A 19,037-nucleotide genomic window follows, 5' to 3' on the forward strand; every position below is an offset into this window, starting at 1 on the left:
TGATATTCTCTCACATCTACACATGTTAAGAATGCAAGAAAATGAGTGGAAGACAGCAATGATGTTTAGTGTTTTGTTTCCTCATCCGTAAAATGGAGATGATGAAACTGAGCTGCTTGTGAAGCGCTTTGAGATCTACTGATGAAAAGTGCTAAATAAGAGCTAGGTATTATTATTATTATGCCAAGACCATAGTTTTCCTGTGACACCAGGAAGAATAATGTCCTGCAGACAAAGAGCAAGAGGGTGTCAACACCTTGAGCCTTACTACATTCAGAACTGCTGACAGCAATCAAAAGAAAGAGAACCTCAAGAAGGAGGTAATTCGTGTGTCAAGTCACCTAGGAAGGGAAGTCAAAGTACAGCTAACACAGAGAAGGACAAAATAATGTCAAATGCATAGTACCAAGACTGGCAAATACGTCAGGGCTAGGGAGATTACCTTTTCCAGTATATTAAATCTTTGCAAGTGGCCAAAGATACAATGCCTTTTTTTACTCTATGGTACCTTGAACTTTGTGATTACAGAGCTAGAGGTATCTCTAAGTAAAACTGATAGCCAGCTAAAGGTAAAACAGGCCATAGATTTAAGGTGTACAGCTGCAGTTTCCTTATTGTAGCAAAAGCATGCTTTCTTGTCAATTTTATCCAGCACAGAATTATGGGGGAAGAGTAGCTCAGTCAAAATAGTAGCCAAGGCTTTGAAAACTATGGAAAGATTCATAGTCTAGTGACCGTTGGTGTTACAAAGCCTAGACATTTTAGGTGGGACTATTCTGACTCTGAAGTAATGGGACATAAATAAAAAATACCTGAGTTTTAGCTAGTGCATTATTTAATGCCAATTTGTTCAAGCAAATCTCAAGAAGGATTCTGATGGAAGCGAACTAGTCCCTGACCACTTTAATTTCACTCCATGGCTGAGGGAGGAGGGAAACTTTTTCTTACTGGCTTTTTGCCATCGGGGGTTTTAAAATAAAAAGCCGAGGGACATGGCACCAAGTGATATTACGTTTACCTAGTTGAATTTTTTGCCTTGGGAAGTATATGGGTAACTGCAGCTATTTTATACTAACTGCTTAATAAATGGCTTTTGTGGGTATGCTCTTTATCCACAGTTGCTGCATTATTTTTGTGCAGTTACATTAACTTAAGCCAGTATTAAGCAGCCTGTTCTTTAAAACAACCCCACTCAGCATTTCTTTAGCACCTTGCACCTGAGGATCTCCAAGCACTTGACAAACATTAATTTAGCCTTGCCATGGTCCTGTGAGGTATGTAGGGCAAGAGGTGTTGTCCTTGTTTTACAGATGGGGAAACAGAGGCAAAGATGGAACATATGACTTGCCCTTGGACACAAAGCGAGTCAAGGAAAATAGTTACACAACTGTAATAGCACAGTGCCTACACAGACATTCTAGTCTAGAGCATGTTGTCAGCTTGGGAACCATAGCAAGGGGTGATGGAGAGCCTTATTACACTGCAGGGAGGGGGGGTGTTGGGGGGAACACTGGGAGGCATTCTGCCTCCAAGAAATTCAAAGTTTAATCCATTTAATTTCTAGTGTGATCATTAGACACTTCAGTTGTAGATCTGTAATCAGTCTTCATCAACTGCTGGAAATACTACTAAGACTTTCAATTCTCTCACCACCTTCGCTTGGGGTACAGGGTTGTTTTCTGTGTGTGTGTGTGTGTGTGTGTGTGTGTGTGTGTGTGCGCGCGGGTGTGTGTATATAAAGTCAAGTATCCCAACATTATGCACAACATTACATATGCTCAGTGTTGTAGGTTTATTTTCCCATTGTGTTTGTTGAAAATACATGTCCCATATTTTCCTCCTTCCTGACTCTGAGTGATGGAGTTAGTAATTTCTGGAAGTTAATCACACTAGTAGTAGTATTCTTGTAGATATGTTGTGCTATACATTGTCCTCTTTGGGCCTGATCCAGTACACAATGAAGTCAATGGTAGCCTTTTATGCTTTGCACAGCCAGCTAAAGATTTATCAGCTGTGTTTTGCTTTTCAGTATAGGAACACTTTAGGTGTTAAAATGGTCTTGATTTAGTAATGCCATATGGATGCTATGCTCAAAGAGTGGTAGAAGAATACTAGACAGATATTTGTACAGGAGTGTAGTATATAGGAATTGGGGAGTATTGCTTTAAATAGTTTCTGAGCCTCTAGCATCTTCTGTGTTTCAAAACCCTGCCAGTGCACTCAAGTGAATGTGTAACTAGGCCTACTTATTGAGTATATTTAGTCACTGCAGTTATCTGGGTCCCACCATGCCACTGTTTTTTTCGTATTGCGCTTTATTGCATAAAGAGCAAGAGACACAACAAGCAGCTGCTGCTTCAGTTTGTGCCAAATGCAGTAGGCAATCTGTCAGTGACTAGTGCAGCTTCAGTGATAATGAAGGTGCCTAGATTTATTTTTGTACCTAGTGTTGCTGTTTGCGTGAAGTTCATTCACAGTTATCCGTTACATTCACGTTTAGGTACGGTTGGGAGTGTGCAGATTGCTTAGCTTGTGAATGTCACTGAACTGCATTTTGGCATATTTTGTGTTTTTGTTCTTCCCACCTCCCATGATTCACCTGATGGGTTCAGCTAGTATTTTCTCGTTGGTTTTTCCTGTTAGTGAACTTATTTTGAGGTTCTGCTGCTGAGAGCTTTTCCTCTAATTTTCTGTCTGTGCTTACCCTTCACAAAGTGCACTGAATAATCACTGCCGGGTAGTGCTCCTCTATATTTAGTCCCTCATCAAATAATGGATTTGATCAGTTTCTGCAAGCTCGTTGCATTAGACTGTGCTGTTCAACATTTCGCAGTAATTGGCGCATCCGGGCAGTAATTGAGGTCCTTTACTTGTGTCTGTATCTTTCCTTTCGGTGGCTCCTTTAAGTTGTATGACTTGTGTGTATTACATCATGAAATAGGAGACAGTAATGTTTTTCTAGTTCTATAATAAATTCTGTGTTTGACATTAGGCCATTCATCGTGTTAAGAAAAGGTTTAACTACTGCTTTCAAAATGATGACACTGATTATGTCACTCATACATCATTCAGCATTAAAATTTTATTCAAATTTGTTTCTAAGACTGACCCCGGATGTTAATGATCTAATGATTCCTACCATGTGAAGCATAATGACAAAGTCCAATTAGATCTTTTGACCCAGAGCCTTTCTTGTAAATTGACATAATGCACCTACTTCCAGTGACTGCAGTGCACCTAGGCTGATTTCCACCAGCTGAGGATTTGGACCTTAATTTCTCTATTTAAATTTAAATTAACTGAAAATAAATGTGTTTTGGTGAAGACAAATGCATAGGCTAGGGGATTGATAATGCCTGTATTCTTAGTTCCCCAGGTCTGTGGCTCACACTGTGATGAGTTTGGACTGATCCAAAGTGATTCTCTGACAACTGTTTTTGTGTTTCTGTAAGAATTAGTAGATAGAGCATCTCAGCCCCGGTTTAAATTGATATGTCCACTGGCAATGTCCATTAATAATTAACTGGCCCTTTCGTTTGGGCTTCTCAGAGGTCATGCACCAAACTGATGCTAGATATGGGGGTTGGGAAGATGCATATGCTGCTGATACTTATACGGTATCTATTTTGTGTTTCATAATTTTGAAATTAATGTAATCCATCTTAAAAGCTGATTGGCTGGTGTGTGTGTGTGGTTTTTTTGTTTTGTTTTTTTTGTTTCTGGGAGTATCCTGAGCATTTAAAACAAAAGCCCCACATTTAACCAAGTAACCAGGTCAGTACACGGGGAAGAATAAGTCTACCCCATCTCTCCAGCTTTGTTACCAGAGTACCTCTGTTCTACCCCATTGCAAGTATCTACCCACCCACTCCCCTTGCCATTGGCAATTCTTCTTGCTCGCTTGTTGAAAGCAGTGTAAACTGTTCTTCTGCCCAATTCTCCTTTCTTGCAGCCAGCAAACCTCTCTCCTTGGTCACCTTCCAAGCAGCAGGCCTCCCTCCTGGCCAATGCTTCCAACTTCCAATAGCTAGTTGCTCTACCTTATTTGCAGTAACTAGCCAGCTTGCTTCCTCTCTGAACAAATGTAGGGCCCAATACTGCAAGATGGTAAGCACCTTATATGCTATGTTGAGCTCCTTCATCTTATCCGGAAGCTAAGATCTCTCTGCATCCCTCCAAAGAGGCTCAGCATCGTGCAGGATCAGACCCACTCCGCATCTCCTGCCCCAGGCTGCTGATATAACAGCAGGGTATGTCTTGCTGCTGATCAGCTGGCTGGCTGTTTGAAGGTAGCATGTGCATCTCACTTCCCTCCTGGCTAGTAACGTTCAACAGCCACACGCTGTATCCTTTATTTTTGTAAATGCCACAGGGATCATCATCCAGTCACTGCACCATTGACGTCAATAGCATTGCACGCAGGTCGCTTGCCACCTTACAAAAATTTTTGTTCTGGTAGCAAAATTCCAGCAATAGCAATTTCTGTGCAGCATTTTCTGCAGAGAAACAGCCAGCTGGCGCTTTTGGCCTTTGACACATCTTGGACCTCCAGCTCCACCCAGCCAGTGATTACTTCTAGAAATTGGCCCACAGCTCCGGTGCTGTCAACTCAGTTCCTTTCATGCACACACAATCCCCTTTAAATAAAGCCAAATCAAAGCAAGGATTGTTAAGAGAGCAATTATCCAGCAGTCCAGACCCTGCGCTCCAATGACCCTGTTGCTCTTTTCAAATCAGTTATATTTTCCTAACAAGTTCATGAATCACTTTTAATGGTACTTTCTCTGGATTATATGTGTATGTAACTGATGCTGCCTCTTATCTAATGAAGCAACAGCAGTCTAGGTGCAAGGCCTTTCCTGGGGATTAATGAACACTTGAAAGAAGGTGATTGATTACTCATAGTGCAACCCAAGACCACTAGCCATAGCCTCGTTACTTATCCCCAGGGAATGACTAGCACTAAAGTTGTTGCTTTCGTTTATGGTTTAAGATGTCAACAATAAGGCAAGTGGGTTGTTTTTAGTGGGTGATGCAATTGCACTTGCTATCTATAAGGCGCTAATTAACAATGAAAGCACATTAGCCAGTCAGATTGCTTGGATCATCTGTCTAGACTCCAAACAGTGTATGATCTCCATGTCTTGCTTGTGTATTTGCACTGTTTGTTCAGCATAGTATGTATGCTGTTAATTTTCTGGTCTCTGAGATTTTTTCTTTCAGATATTAGGTTGAGGTTCTACAATCCACATCTTCAGCTGAGGTCTTATACTTCTCTAGATGGTCACAAATATCTAACTAGGATGATAAACTCTCTTAAAAATTAGATAGCCACTGCTCTTGAAAAAGGTCTGCATTTTAAGGCCAAAATCCCAAGACGATTGCATTTCTAGGTGAGGAGTGAGGATGGCTTCTTTAGCTAATAGAATAGCATTTTGACTCTCTAGCTATGTAACATTGTCAATGATTCAAAAGCTAGCTATTTCTGTATGTCATAACTTACTGCTTAATATAATGATTCAATCTGAGAAAACAATTTTGAATATATGCCATCTGTAGTATCAATGGGAATATTGATTTAAAAGGACAACTGGAAAAACCATAACAAAATTAACATGCACTCTTTGTGCTTCTACTTTTTTATCCATTTGAAGGTGATAGTCCATTCATTGGATTATCATCCTGGCTGTGAGGAATTGCCTGTTATTACTGATCCTGTTAGAGACCTCTTCTGTTGTACTGTGGGGAACAGAGAAATGTTGGCGCTGCATTGCAGATATGGCAATGTGGCTTACTGACATTATAAACTCAAGTGCAGAATATAAAATCTGCAGGTTAGACAATGGCATGCTCTTTCAGTTTTCCTTAATCTGCATGCAGAATACAGCATGTATTGCCAGAGACTGTAGGGGATACGGAATAGATAGACTGTGTTACTTTCTGCAAGCATTATGATGGTACTTTTTCATTAGGATGAAGATTGCATGAAACAAGATAAAGGACAAATGTTTATGAGAAGTGTTGTTTTATCAAAGTAAACTATCCCCACCCCTCACCTCCAACACCACCACAAAACTTTTTTAACGCTTTTCATTTTCTTTTCCTCGCGACCAATGTTTCTCCCCCTTTTTCCTCCTCCCCACATCACATTATATAGTTTATATACGTCTCTAGATTTCTTTCGTTAAACTCTAACTTGAGTTCATTTTGTTATGTGGTGACCACAGTTATGGATGACGCTCCCCCTGGCACACAGGAGTACATTATGTTACGGCAAGATTCCATCCAATCTGCGGAATTAAAGAAAAAAGAGTCCCCTTTTCGTGCTAAGTGTCACGAAATCTTCTGCTGCCCACTGAAGCAAGTGCACCTCAAAGAGAACACAGAGCCGGAAGGTTTGTGCACTATGGATCCATGTTTTGTTTGTTATGATTACTTTTATTTTTAATGTACGTGTCCCTCTAGTGTGCTGTGTGTTTTTCAGCCTGTGTCAATATAGTGCAACTGACACAGGAAGCGTTATGCGCTTCGTGTCCCCCTTTGCTTGCCTGTTAATGTCTGATACGGTCTATCACGGGACACTGTATAGTATAAACCATATACAGTATTCTAGGCAAGAAGTAAGATTGTGCTGCTTTTCTCAAATAAAATTTGTTTATTTCAGCTCTCATCATGCCCTTTTTTGGCTGCCAAAAGTTGCTTGCTACTCGAAACAGCATCAATCCCTAGTCAGTTTCTCGCCCCGACATTTCTGAAGCTGCACTCTGCTGAAACTAACGGCACTCAGAACCAGATTCCCCTTGTCCCCGGCCCCTTCCACTCCATAAGGCTTCTGCATACTGCTGCAGGAATGCTCATAACAGCTGTACTTCAGTGAAGCAGGATAACACATTGTATGTAATGCACGCCCCGTTGCATTTTGAGAAAATGAAATGCATGCATAGAGGAAACTGAGTCGAATGTTTTCCTTTTCAGATAAAGTAAAGGTATGGACAAGTCTACCTGTTGTTCACTAAAGTAAAACTGTTAAGTTATTCATCTTTTTCACATGTTGCAGTTGCATGTAAGATGAAGCTATCTTTTAAAGATGAAATTATATTTAACATTTTTTGTCTTGTTCTTCTGTATGTGTTTTTCATTACTGCCTCAAATCCCACCTGGTAAGCTTCCCGCTTTTTGTATAAGCTTCAGTATATGGAACTAACTGCCATGATGAATAATGTCGCTACTACTTAGGGCTGGATCCTGTTTTGGTTGAGTTTCATTAGCAATGTAAAAGCAAATAGATTTGAGCCCTTAGTCAAATCTGACTTGTATTACTCTGTATTTAATGATGGCCACTGCTGGTGCAATTGTTGAGCTGCTACTATTAGTACCCAAATATTTCACTCAACTGCGGGCTGCTACCATTTATTGCATGAATAATGCTCACACCAGTGTTAGAAGAAGACTTCTCTCCGTCACTAAGTGCTATTCTACCAGAAGTGATAGCCTTACTAATATCACATGGTAGGCCATTCAAAAATGTACAACATGAAGCAAAAACTGATGTAAGAGGAGGGGGAAAGGGGTTATTTCTCTCAGAATGTGACTTTTTAAAAATCAGGCTTAAACACTGAACTCAATTCTCCTCCTTCGAGGCAAATTGTGCGTTTCTTCTTTGTCCATACTCAAATCTCCTGTTGAAGTCAATGAGAGTTTTGCTTGTTTAGAAACTGGAAGGATTTGGCCATTTGAGTGCAATTTCTAATGAGAACCTGGGTTCCTACAGAGTGACTGGTTCATGGCTGTGAACATTTTCAGTGAGTAAATCAGTAATTTACACTGACAGAGGTCAGTAGAAAAAGTATATATGGTGGTGGTATACCTTGACTACTATCTGCTACAAAGGGGCTGAGCCCTATGGAAGCATGGTGTAGGTGGAGATTAAGTCACTGCACACCTGCCATGAGAAGCTTGCAGCCTCAGGCCCTAAGTGAAGACCCAAAGAGTGAAAATTGTGCCTTATTTTTGACTGAAAGCTAACAGTTGCTGTTACTAGTTCTCCACCATTTAAGATACTTTTTCTCTCTTATAACAGCTGTGCAAGTCCTTTCCCACAACATGTGGTATCATTAGATTGTTCTCCCTGAAAATCTATAGTATGAAAAGAGAAAAGCCTTTCATCTTTTGTTGCATTATGAAAGGATTAATGTCTTTTTTTAATTCCCTCTGCCCCCTGAGTTTTGCATTCATAATTAACGGACAAGGCACAACTGCTAACCCACAACCCTGAAGAGGCTCTGTATTTCATAGGGCTATCATATCCATGGACTTTTGGGAGGTGACTTCTACTGTTGCATGGCTTACATATTTTTTATGAAAGACATTGCCTGGGTCAGAGTGAAAAATATACATTCAAGATTTTACTTAGCCTCTCCTGCCTCCAGAGTAGCCCAAAGCTACAGTGGTGGAGCGACTTTCTCTTTTCAGTCTATGAGTTGGCTGGCAAGAGTGTTAGACCCACCTCAGGGCTCATTGTGTCATCTTCAGTGCTTTCTTGGCATAGAGCTGAAGAATCTTGAGCATAAAGTGATGAAGTTCTGCTCTTGGTTCAAACTTGGAATACTATCATTGAAGTCAATGGAGCATCTGAAGCAAATGTTAGCCCAGTAACACAGGTCCAGCAGGTAACATGTCAGATCTGCTTTCAGGTTGTCTGAAAATAAAGAATTACTCATACTGAGTTATAAAGAATATAGATTTTCTTAAAGGCACTGGAAAATATCATTGAGTTGTTAATGGAAGAGGCCGAGCAGAGCAGAGATATTAAGGTCTACAGTATAATAATATTGTTGTCTTTCAAGAGAAATCGCAATATGGAATTAACTAAGTTGGTATTGAAAAATCTCTCCAACTTGAATGTCAGCCTGTGGGTTACGTATGAAACACTGCATGGATTTGAAAGACTCTGGGAAGGATATAAAAATATACTTCCATTTTTGTTTTAATATTGCCATAGGATTGTCTAGAAAATCATAAATGTCTCTCTCAGTTCCCTCTCCCCACTTTGCACCTCCTTCTCATACCAGTATTTGAAATTAGTTAACTAATTTATGCCTTAGAATGTTGACCTTATTGTTTGGGACTGGAGCTAGTTTGCTTACCAGCTGCGAGTGGTCACAATGGGGTTCACAGTGCCAGGCATGTGATGCAGAAGGGTTGGACTAGTAATGAACATACCTGGCTCCCTGCTGACACTGCATCAACTGTTTCACTCATCCAATGTACCCTGAATTCCCGTAAGGCAGTTTTGCCAATGATCTTGGACCTTATCACCAGATGAATCCAGGCATAGCACGCCACTCACTGAAACCAATTTCCTTCCCATAACCCAGATGCTGTCTTTAAAGAGCTGTTTCTCTGTTTAGGCCTAACTGTTAGTGTCTCTGTCCAAAACTAATAGCTCATACGCTCCCTTCAAGGTAGGAGAGTTTTTTTAAAAAACCACCATTGGTTAGTCACAGTCCTATAATCCAAGAGTTTGGACTCTTGCCCAAAGTTCTGTTTTCATGTGATTTTTTTTTTTTTTGGTAACATTCAGCCTCCCTCAGGGCATACATAACCTTTTTACATGAAAAAGCAGACAAGCATGACAAAGTCTGGACTGAAACAAAAAATCTGTGATAGCAGCTCATAATGAGGTATGGCAGCTCTCATCAGCCAACAGGAAACCTGATTAGATAGAAAATGTTAAGGAGATGCTTGTTTCATATTAGCATCCATGCTTGCCCTTGATACTGGTTGAGTTCCTTTGTGCCTAGAAATAGAATGACTGACACCACAACCACTGCTTCTCCAAGGGGGAGGAGAAAGATAGGACATTTGGACAAATTGTGAGACAGATGGGCTGTTTTGTCCCTCTTTTGTCACCAAAGGCAACGCCTGTGTCTTCAGTTGGTCACACTGAATGTACTTTTCGACGTTCACAGCACTGTATGACTACTGATAGTACTGGTAGGTGTGTAATTAAAGGTGCCAGCTTTCTTCTCAAACAAATCAGTCCTATTAATCCAATTCCATGGTTTAATTATATTAATACCTGTGTAAATTAGTGGAGAATAAGGAGAGAGGGAGGAAGAATTTATTTCTCAAGAAGACTGATGTGTTTGAGATTGTGGAAAGCTTGAGGTCTTTAAACTAGCAAGTACATATTTTAGACTAATAAAAACAGCTCCTCAATAAGTCTCTGTGTCCTGCTGGTGAATAATAGAAATGGGCCCAAACTGCAAAATATGGATTGGGTCCTGATCTCACCCCAAAGATGTTTGGATGTAGGGTTCGATTTATCCCATTGTATGATTCCCAGCTATGAAGTTTGCATCCTGAATTCAAGGGTATTCAGAGCTGGGGATTTGGTTCCAACCCCTTTCTCATAAATAATTACGACTCATAATCTTCCAGAATGACTCCTACTTTTAAAAGGAATGAATGAAAATAACAGTGGGCCAGATTCAGATTCTCACAGGCAGATGGAACTGATCCGTTGTCGCAGCAGTTAAGCTATCTGCACTGGAGAAGTGATTCAACCTGGGCGGGCAGGCGGTGTCACCCCCAGTACCTGTGTCAGGGGACCAGGCCATGAAGTGTTGCTTTAATTCCTGCAAGGAGCCCCACCCATCCACTGTCACTCAGTTCTTTGGCTCCACATCTACATTTCCCCCTCCCCCCTTCCTAGGATAGGGGAAGTTCTCGCCATCATGGTGTTTCTGTTTTGTTTGTTTGCCACAGCCCAATTTTCCATGCCTGGGAAAAGGCAGTGTAGATTCTGGGCTTAACTGTGCCCAATTTAATGTCATTGAAGGTCCTACATAGTCATTTGTGTCTGTGGGGACATATTTAATGAGGAAGGATGGTCCAGTGATTAGGACATTAGGCTAAGAGCTGAGAGACCCTGTTTCAAATCCGTGCTCTGCCACAGACTTTCTGTGTGACCTTGGGTGAGTCACTTAGCCCAGGGGTTCTCAAATTAGGAGTCGAAATCCCTCAGGGGGTCGCGAGGTTATTACATGGGGGGTTACAAGCTGTCAGCCTCCACCCTAAACCCCGCTTTGCCTCCAGCATTTATAATGGTGTTAAATATATAAAAAGGTGTTTTTAATTTATAAGGGGGGGGGGGTCACCTTCAGAGGCTTGCTATGTGAAAGGGGTCACCAGTACAAAAGTTTGAGAACCACTGATTTAGCCTCTCTGTGACTCAGTTCCCCATCCTAATAATGGGGATAATAGCACTGCTCTTCCTCACCAGGGTGTTTTGAGGATAAGTGCATCAAAACTGTGATGTGCTCAGATACTACACTGATGGGTATCTTGAATAGATAGCGTATGACTAAAAGTGCTGGCAGAGACCAAAAAGCCAAAGTAGAGAAAGCTAGAGCTGATGATGACTTTTTCCGGACACAAAAAGGTACAACTGATTAAATCACAGTCTCTAACCTTATGTTTCAGGGGTTGGGGTATGTGTGAAGATGTTTCATTCATATTTATATTGAGTATTTAAAAAGAAAACAAAACTACAAACCAAGAACAGCACCATCAGCTCAGTCTTGCCAGGTGCCGAGCACTCCTGCTCCGAGCAAGCAAGGTTCTTAAGCACGTGATTAACTTTTAAACAGAGGAATACTCCCATGAGAGTCAGAAGGGAAGGCATGAGTTCAATGAGCTTGTAACTGAATGTGGTCTTTGAAAACAGCCTGGGCCAGGCTCTGATTCCAGTGCAAATCCAGAGTAACTCTACTGATATATCAATGAGATCAGAATTTCCCTGAGCCCCTTTCTTCCTCTTACTCTATTTTAGGTACTTATATGCCCCCATTACCCCGGGACCTATCCCTGTATAGTATGTAAGGGGTGGAGTGTTACAGATGGGAAGGAGGCACAGAAAGACCAAGTCACTTGCCCAGGCTATGGTAGAGGGGGGAATTGAATCCATGTCTTCTAAGTTAATGCCTTAACCACTCGACCATTCTTATTAGGTGTTGTAAGATATTAACAGCTCATCAGGAAGAAATTACATAGCTATGCTATACAATGCTGTTCTCAACTGCCCCTTTCCCTTTGCCTACTTGTCTACCTCCCTGAATGCATCCGATGAAGTGTAGCTCACGAAAGCTTATGCTCAAATAAATTTGTTTAGTCTCTAAGGTGCCACAAGTACTCCTTTTCTTTTTTCCTTGAAAAATATATTGTTTAACATGTTTTAAGGTGTAAAATATCTAACTAAATCTTTGATAGCTTGCAGCCCCATCCAGGAACCAGCCATTTTTAACATGGGGGTGGGGATGAATTAGGGAATAACCTACTTGTAAATATATTACTAGCATAAGAGTTTTCACTTTACTTCAGGACTTCACAAAAAGAAAAGGAGTACTTGTGGCACCTTAGAGACTAAAAAATTTATTTGAGCATAAGCTTTCGTGAGCTACAGCTCACTTCATTGGATGCATTCATCGGATGTAGCTCATGAAAGCTTATGCTCAAATAAATTTCATAGATTCATAGATTCATAGATACTAAGGTCAGAAGGGACCATTCTGATCATCTAGTCCGACCTCCTGCACAGCGCAGGCCACAGAATCTCACCCACCCACTCCTATGAAAAACCTCACCCATGTCTGAGCTATTGAAGTCCTTAAATCATGGTTCAAAGACTTCAAGGAGCAGAGAAGCCTCCCTCAAGTCAACCATGCCCCATGCTACAGAGGAAGGCGAAAAACCTCCAGGGCCTCTCCAATCTGCCCTGGAGGAAAATTCCTTCCCGACCCCAAATATGGCGATCAGCTAAACCCTGAGCATATGGGCAAGATTCACCAGACAGATACCCAGGAAAGAATTTTCTATAGTAACTCAGATCCCATCCATCTAATATCCCATCTCAGGGGATTTGGCCTATTTACCCTGAATATTTAAAAATCAATTACTTACCAAAATCCCATTATCCCATCATACCATCTCCTCCATAAACTTATCGAGTAGAATCTTAAAGCCAGATAGATCTTTTGCCCCCACTGCTTCCCTTGGAAGGCTATTCCAAAACTTCACTCCTCTGATGGTTAAAAACCTTCGTCTGATTTCAAGTCTAAACTTCCTGGTGGCCAGTTTATACCCATTTGTTCTTGTGTCCACATTGGTGCTGAGCTTAAATAATTCCTCTCCCTCTCCTGTATTTATCCCTCTGATATATTTATAGAGAGCAATCATATCTCCCCTCAACCTTCTTTTAGTTAGGCTAAACAAGCCAAGCTCCCTAAGTCTCCTTTCATAAGACAAGTTTTCCATTCCTCGGATCATCCTAGTAGCCCTTCTCTGTACCTGCTCCAGTTTGAATTCATCCTTTTTAAACATGGGAGACCAGAACTGCACACAGTATTCTAGGTGAGGTCTCACCAGTGCCTTGTATAACGGTACTAAAACCTCCTTATCCCTACTGGAAATGCCTCTCCTGATGCATCCCAAAACTGCATTAGCTTCTTTCACAGCCATATCACATTGGCAGCTCATAGTCATCCTATGATCAACCAATACTCCAAGGTCCTTCTCCTCTTCCGTTATTCTAATTGATGCGTCCCCAACTTATAGCTAAAATTCTTGTTATTAATCCCTAAATGCATAACCTTACACTTCTCACTATTCAATTTCATCCTATTACTATTACTCCAGTTTACAAGGTAATCCAGATCCTCCTGTATAATATCCCGATCCTTCTCCGAATTGGCAATACCTCCCAGCTTTGTATCATCTGCAAACTTTATTAGCACACTCCCACTTTTTGTGCCAAGGTCAGTAATAAAAAAGTAAAATAAGATTGGTCCCAAAACCGATCCCTGAGGAACTCCACTGGTAACCTCCCTCCAACCTGACAGTTCGCCTTTCAGTAGGACCCGTTGCAGTCTCCCCTTTAACCACTTCCTTATCCACCTTTTGATGTTCATATTGATCCCCATCTTCTCCAATTTAACTAATAATTCCCCATGTGGCACGGTATCAAATGCCTTACTGAAATCTAGGTAAATTAGATCCACTGCATTTCCTTTATCTAAAAAATCTGTTACTTTTTCAAAAAAGGAGATTAGGTTGGTTTGGCACGATCTACCTTTTGTAAAACCATGTTGTATTTTGTCCCATTTACCATTGACTTCAATGTCCTTAACTAATTTCTCCTTCAAAATTTTTTCCAGGACCTTGCATACTACAGATGTCAAACTAACTGGCCTGTAGTTACCCGGATCACTTTTTTTTCCTTTCTTAAAAATAGGAACTATATTAGCAATTCTCCAATCATTCGGTACTATTCCTGAGTTTACAGATTCATTAAAAATTCTTGCTAATGGGCTTGCAATTTCAGGTGCCAATTCCTTTAATATTCTTGGATGAAGATTATCTGGGCCCCCCGATTTAGTCCCATTAAGCTGTTACAGTTTCGCTTCTACCTCTGATATGGTAATATCTACCTCTATATCCTCCTTCCCATTTGTCATGCTACCATTATCCCCAAGATCCTCTTTAGCCTTATTAAAGACTGAGGCAAAGTATTTGTTTAGATATTGGGCCATACCTAGATTATCTTTAACCTCCACTCCATCCTCAGTGTTAAGCGGCCCCACTTCTTCCTTTTTAGTTTTCTTCTTATTTATATGGCTATAGAACCTTTTACTATTGGTTTTAATTCCCTTTGCAAGGTCCAACTCTACTCGACTTTTAGCCTGTCTCACTTGATCCCTACATGTTCTGACCTCAATAAGGTAGCTTTCCTTGCTGATCCCTCCCATCTTCCACTCCCTGTATGCTTTCTGCTTCTTCTTAATCACCTCTCTGAGATGCTTGCTCATCCAGCTTGGTCTACAACTCCTTCCTATGAATTTTTTCCCCTTTCTTGGGATACAGGCTTCCGATAGCTTCTGCAGTTTTGATTTAAAGTAATCCCAGGCCTCCTCTACCTTTATATCCATAAGTTCTTCAGTCCAATCCACTTCCCTAACTAATTTCCTTAATTTTTGAAAGTCAGCCCTTTTGAAATCAAAAACCCTAGTTGCAGATTTATTTTTGTTAATCCTTCCATTTAGTTTGAACTGAATTAGCTCATGATCACTTGAGCCAAGATTGTCCCCTACAACCATTTCTTCTATGAGGTCCTCGCTACTCACCAAAATTAAATCTAAAATGGCATCCCCTCTAGTCGGTTCAGCAGCTACTTGATGAAGGAATCCATCAGCTATCACATCTAGGAAAATCTGAGCCCTATTATTATTACTAGCACTGGTCCTCCAGTCTATATCTGGGAAGTTAAAGTCTCCCATGATCACGCAGTTTCCATTAGTATTTACTTTATTAAAGATATTAAAAAGGGCTTTATCCATATCCAAATTAGATCCCGGAGGTCTATAGCACACCTCAAGCACTATCGTAGGAGAGGCTTTACTAGTTTTCTTCCCCAATGTAATTTTTGCCCAGACAGACTCTGTCTTATCCATTTCATCGCTTCTTATTTCTTTACATTCTACCTCATCATTGATATACAATGCTACTCCACCCCCTTTACCTTTGTTTCTGTCTTTCCTAAAGAGCACATACCCTTCAATACCTGTAGTCCAGTCATGACTACTATTCCACCATGTTTCTGTTATCCCTATAATATCTGGTTTCACTTCCTGCACCAGTAGCTCTAGTTCCTCCATTTTGTTACCTAGACTCCTCGCATTGGTGTATAAACATCTTAATTTTTGCTGTTTGGCCTCGCTCACATTTTGTACCCTATTAGGCACAGTCATTCTACATCCAGTATAACCTATTAGACTAGTATCCACACCGCCCTCACTCCTTATATACATTCTCCTACCCACGGCTGTATCCATTCTTACTTCATCTTCTTCCCTCTCAATGCTAAAATCTGGCGTGGAGATTTTCTGGACATCTCCCATCCATCTCCCCCAATTCCTAGTTTAAAGCTCTCTTTATCAGTAGTGCCAGCCTCGATCCTAGAAGTCTATTTCCTTCCCTACTCAGATGAAGTCCATCCCGAGAGAACTGACCTCTGTCCGTGAATGCCTCCCAGTGGCCATACATCCCAAAGCCCTCCTTATAGCACCACTGCCTAAGCCATCTGTTGACAGTCATAATCTTGTCAGACCTTTGTTGCCCTTCTCTAGGAACAGGAAGGATCCCGCTAAAGATCACCTGAGCCTCAATTTCCTTAAGCGTCTTCCCCAGCCTAGCATAGTCTCCCTTAATACTTTCCAGCGAGAATCTAGCCGTATCATTTGTTCCCAGATGAAGGATAATTAGGGGATTCTTTCCCGCTCCCTTTAGGATCCTTATCGACCTCAGGTCTACATCCCGTATCTTAGCACCCGGAAGACAGCACACCCTTCTATTCTCAGGATCAGCTCTAGTTACAGGCCTGTCTATTCCTCTCAATAAAGAGTCCCCGATCACATAGACCTGCCTCTTCCTGGTGACAGTGCTATTCTCCAGTCTCTCCCCTGTTCCCTCTGGCTGCAAGTTCTTTCCATTCTTATTTTCCCTTACAATCTTCTTCAACCCATCCTGTATCCTCCTGGGGCTCATATTTGGTGTAGTCTCCCTTGACTCTTCCCCTTTTTCTATAGGACTAGCCTCTCTTCTCTTCTTCCTTACCCTTCCACCTTCAACAAGTACCTGCTGAGCCCCTTCTTCATTTTCCAACTCTGCAAACCTGTTCCTAAACTCTATTTCTCCTTCACTAGCCCATCTTTTTCTCTGCCTGGTTCTTTGAGTCACATGTTTCCACTGACCACTTTCCTCAAAATTCCCCAGCCCTGGTTCCATCTGTGAGTCTGAGCTTTTCCCTTCAGATACCTCATATCTTTGCTCCATCATCTGCTCAAACCCCTTCCTAAACTCAACCAGACTTTCCACCTGCATCTCCAAACCTCGGATCTTTTCCTCCATCAGCTCTATCAGACGGCATTTCATGCAGAAAAAACTCTTACCGGTTCCCCCCTCCAGGATCATGTACATACCACAGCTTCCACATCCAGTCATCCTCAATGTGTCTTTCACTACAGGAGTCACTCCCACAGCTGCCTCTGTATCTGTCATCTCCTTCCCACCTAAATCCTGTTAATCTGGGAAACACAAGCCACATCAAGAAGACCACCCTCCCCCAGCAAAAGCAAACCCCAAACAAGCACCACAATCCAAACAATTTGTTAGTCTCTAAGGTGCCACAAGTACTCCTTTTCTTTTTGCAAATACAGACTAACACGGCTGCTACTCTGAAACCTTCAGGACTTCAGTTACTCAGCCAGAGGTGTTAGGCCTGTTACAGTCATGGATGGGTGAGTTTCTGTGGCCTGTGATATGCCAGAGGTCAGACTAGATGATCATGCTGGTCCCTTCTGGCCTTGAAGTCTATGAAGCTATAAAATATTCCCAACAGCAAGCACGATGGGGACAGCGGTAGGAAAGCCGTTTAATATGTTTCGAATCAATTCAATGCCTGAATCCACATGCGCATACCACATCACAGTGAGGCTCTTCAGGGTCACTTGGGAATTGCATTTGCTCAGCTTTTCAGAGGCTCCGAGATGGGTGTTTCTCCCACAACGGTCACTCCTGCCCCTGTTAACGGGATGGACTATATTTACTTGGCTAACTCCTGCCCGCTGACAATCGCTCTCTAACAATCGGCTTTGTGCAGTGGTATTGGCCCAGAATGGAGCTATGCTGATTTACAGCAGCTGAGATGTGGCCCATAAAGCACCTTAATAGCAAGTTTCCAACTGGAAAAATCTCTCTCACTCAAGTTATTTTCAGCATTGAGAAAATGTACCTTTTTAATGAATATTCCTCAGGCTTAAATCTGTGAAATGAATAAGGCTAAAAGAAGTAAAGGCAAGAAATATAAGGAATAAAGTATCTTTGGTAGAATATTCCCATGACGGAATTTCTAACATGCTCTTTCATGAAACAACATCAGTAATATTGCTTCCTCCAACCTGCTTTGCCTAACAAATAGATCTCAGGGTTGGGCAGATACAGGGAACTAACCCTTTGCTATCCAGTGCTGATTGACTGAAACAATACTTGCTCCCCTCCAATCCCTGAACAAACATCTCTCAGGAAATGTAGGTTATATTTACTACAGAGCATGACCTTTGATTGAGTCTACCTGAATTCAGCATCCCCTTTGAAGGGCATTCTTTACATTTTTGACTTCCAGAGGTTCTTTTCTTTGATGTAAAAGGGTTTCCTAACCACTCAAAAAGTCACTCACCCTTTATCATTAGTCAAGGTTTCACACAGACTAGCTTTACCTAGGAGACCTTGTTGGTTTAATAATAATAACAGTATTAAAGAAAAAAAGACTAGTCTCAGTTCTTTTGAAAATGGTACATGAAAAGTCGAGGAGCCTTAGTGACAATGTTCTAACTCCAGCCTCCCGCCGCCCCTCGCAGCTGCATGTAGCAAATGGAAAACGATGTGGGTTATTGAACAAACTCTGAATTTTCCTAGTGGAACAATGTAAAGATGCTTCTGTATGTATAATGTATTGGGTAAATTCACACTCCTAGGCATCCTAGCCAGCAAAATTGTAATGGTGCTAGGAGCAGTCTTAGGTCTTCCTTAAAAGAGAGTACATTTTAATTCACCAGCCCCTCCTATCGCCACATAATGACTGTTTTACATATGCCTCTTAACTCTGTATTCTCACTGAAACAATTCTTTTAACTTCTACGCCCTTCGTTGCTGTGTGGTGTTGTCTTGGAATAAATATTCATTGCAGAGCCACAGCCTTACGCTTAGCACATCTGAAGTAGAATGTTTTGAACAAATGATTCACATTGACAGCATGCTCACTGATCTCATACTTTAAAAATGGCTTGGTCTGCAAACAGCACCCTTTCGACAGAGGAAAGTTCTCGGGTTCGTTGCTCCTTCATTCTATAATCCCCCTGGGAAAGTGTCAGTCTTTGGTTTTAGCTGCTAAAAACAGAGAGGAAGCTCTTATTAATAACAAA

At 41.3% G+C, this 19,037-nt stretch overlaps 1 protein-coding gene across 6 annotated transcripts in view; it reads left to right on the forward strand.

Moving 5' to 3' along the window:
• The window catches only part of FGF13 (fibroblast growth factor 13), a 374,326-nt gene that overhangs the window by 181,028 nt on the left and 174,261 nt on the right, over positions 1 to 19,037 (forward strand). For 4 of the 6 annotated variants that reach the window (XM_038417611.2, XM_038417614.2, XM_038417615.2 and 1 more), the window contains one exon: positions 6,228 to 6,395. The exons of the other annotated variants lie outside the window; for them this stretch is intronic. In XM_038417611.2, coding sequence (XP_038273539.1) covers positions 6,228 to 6,395 — 168 coding nt within the window. The remainder of the gene's footprint in view (positions 1 to 6,227; positions 6,396 to 19,037) is intronic. 6 annotated transcript variants of the gene reach the window in all.

This window comes from Dermochelys coriacea, chromosome 9 (assembly GCF_009764565.3).
Source record: "Dermochelys coriacea isolate rDerCor1 chromosome 9, rDerCor1.pri.v4, whole genome shotgun sequence".
NCBI classification, from domain to species: Eukaryota; Metazoa; Chordata; order Testudines; family Dermochelyidae; genus Dermochelys; species Dermochelys coriacea.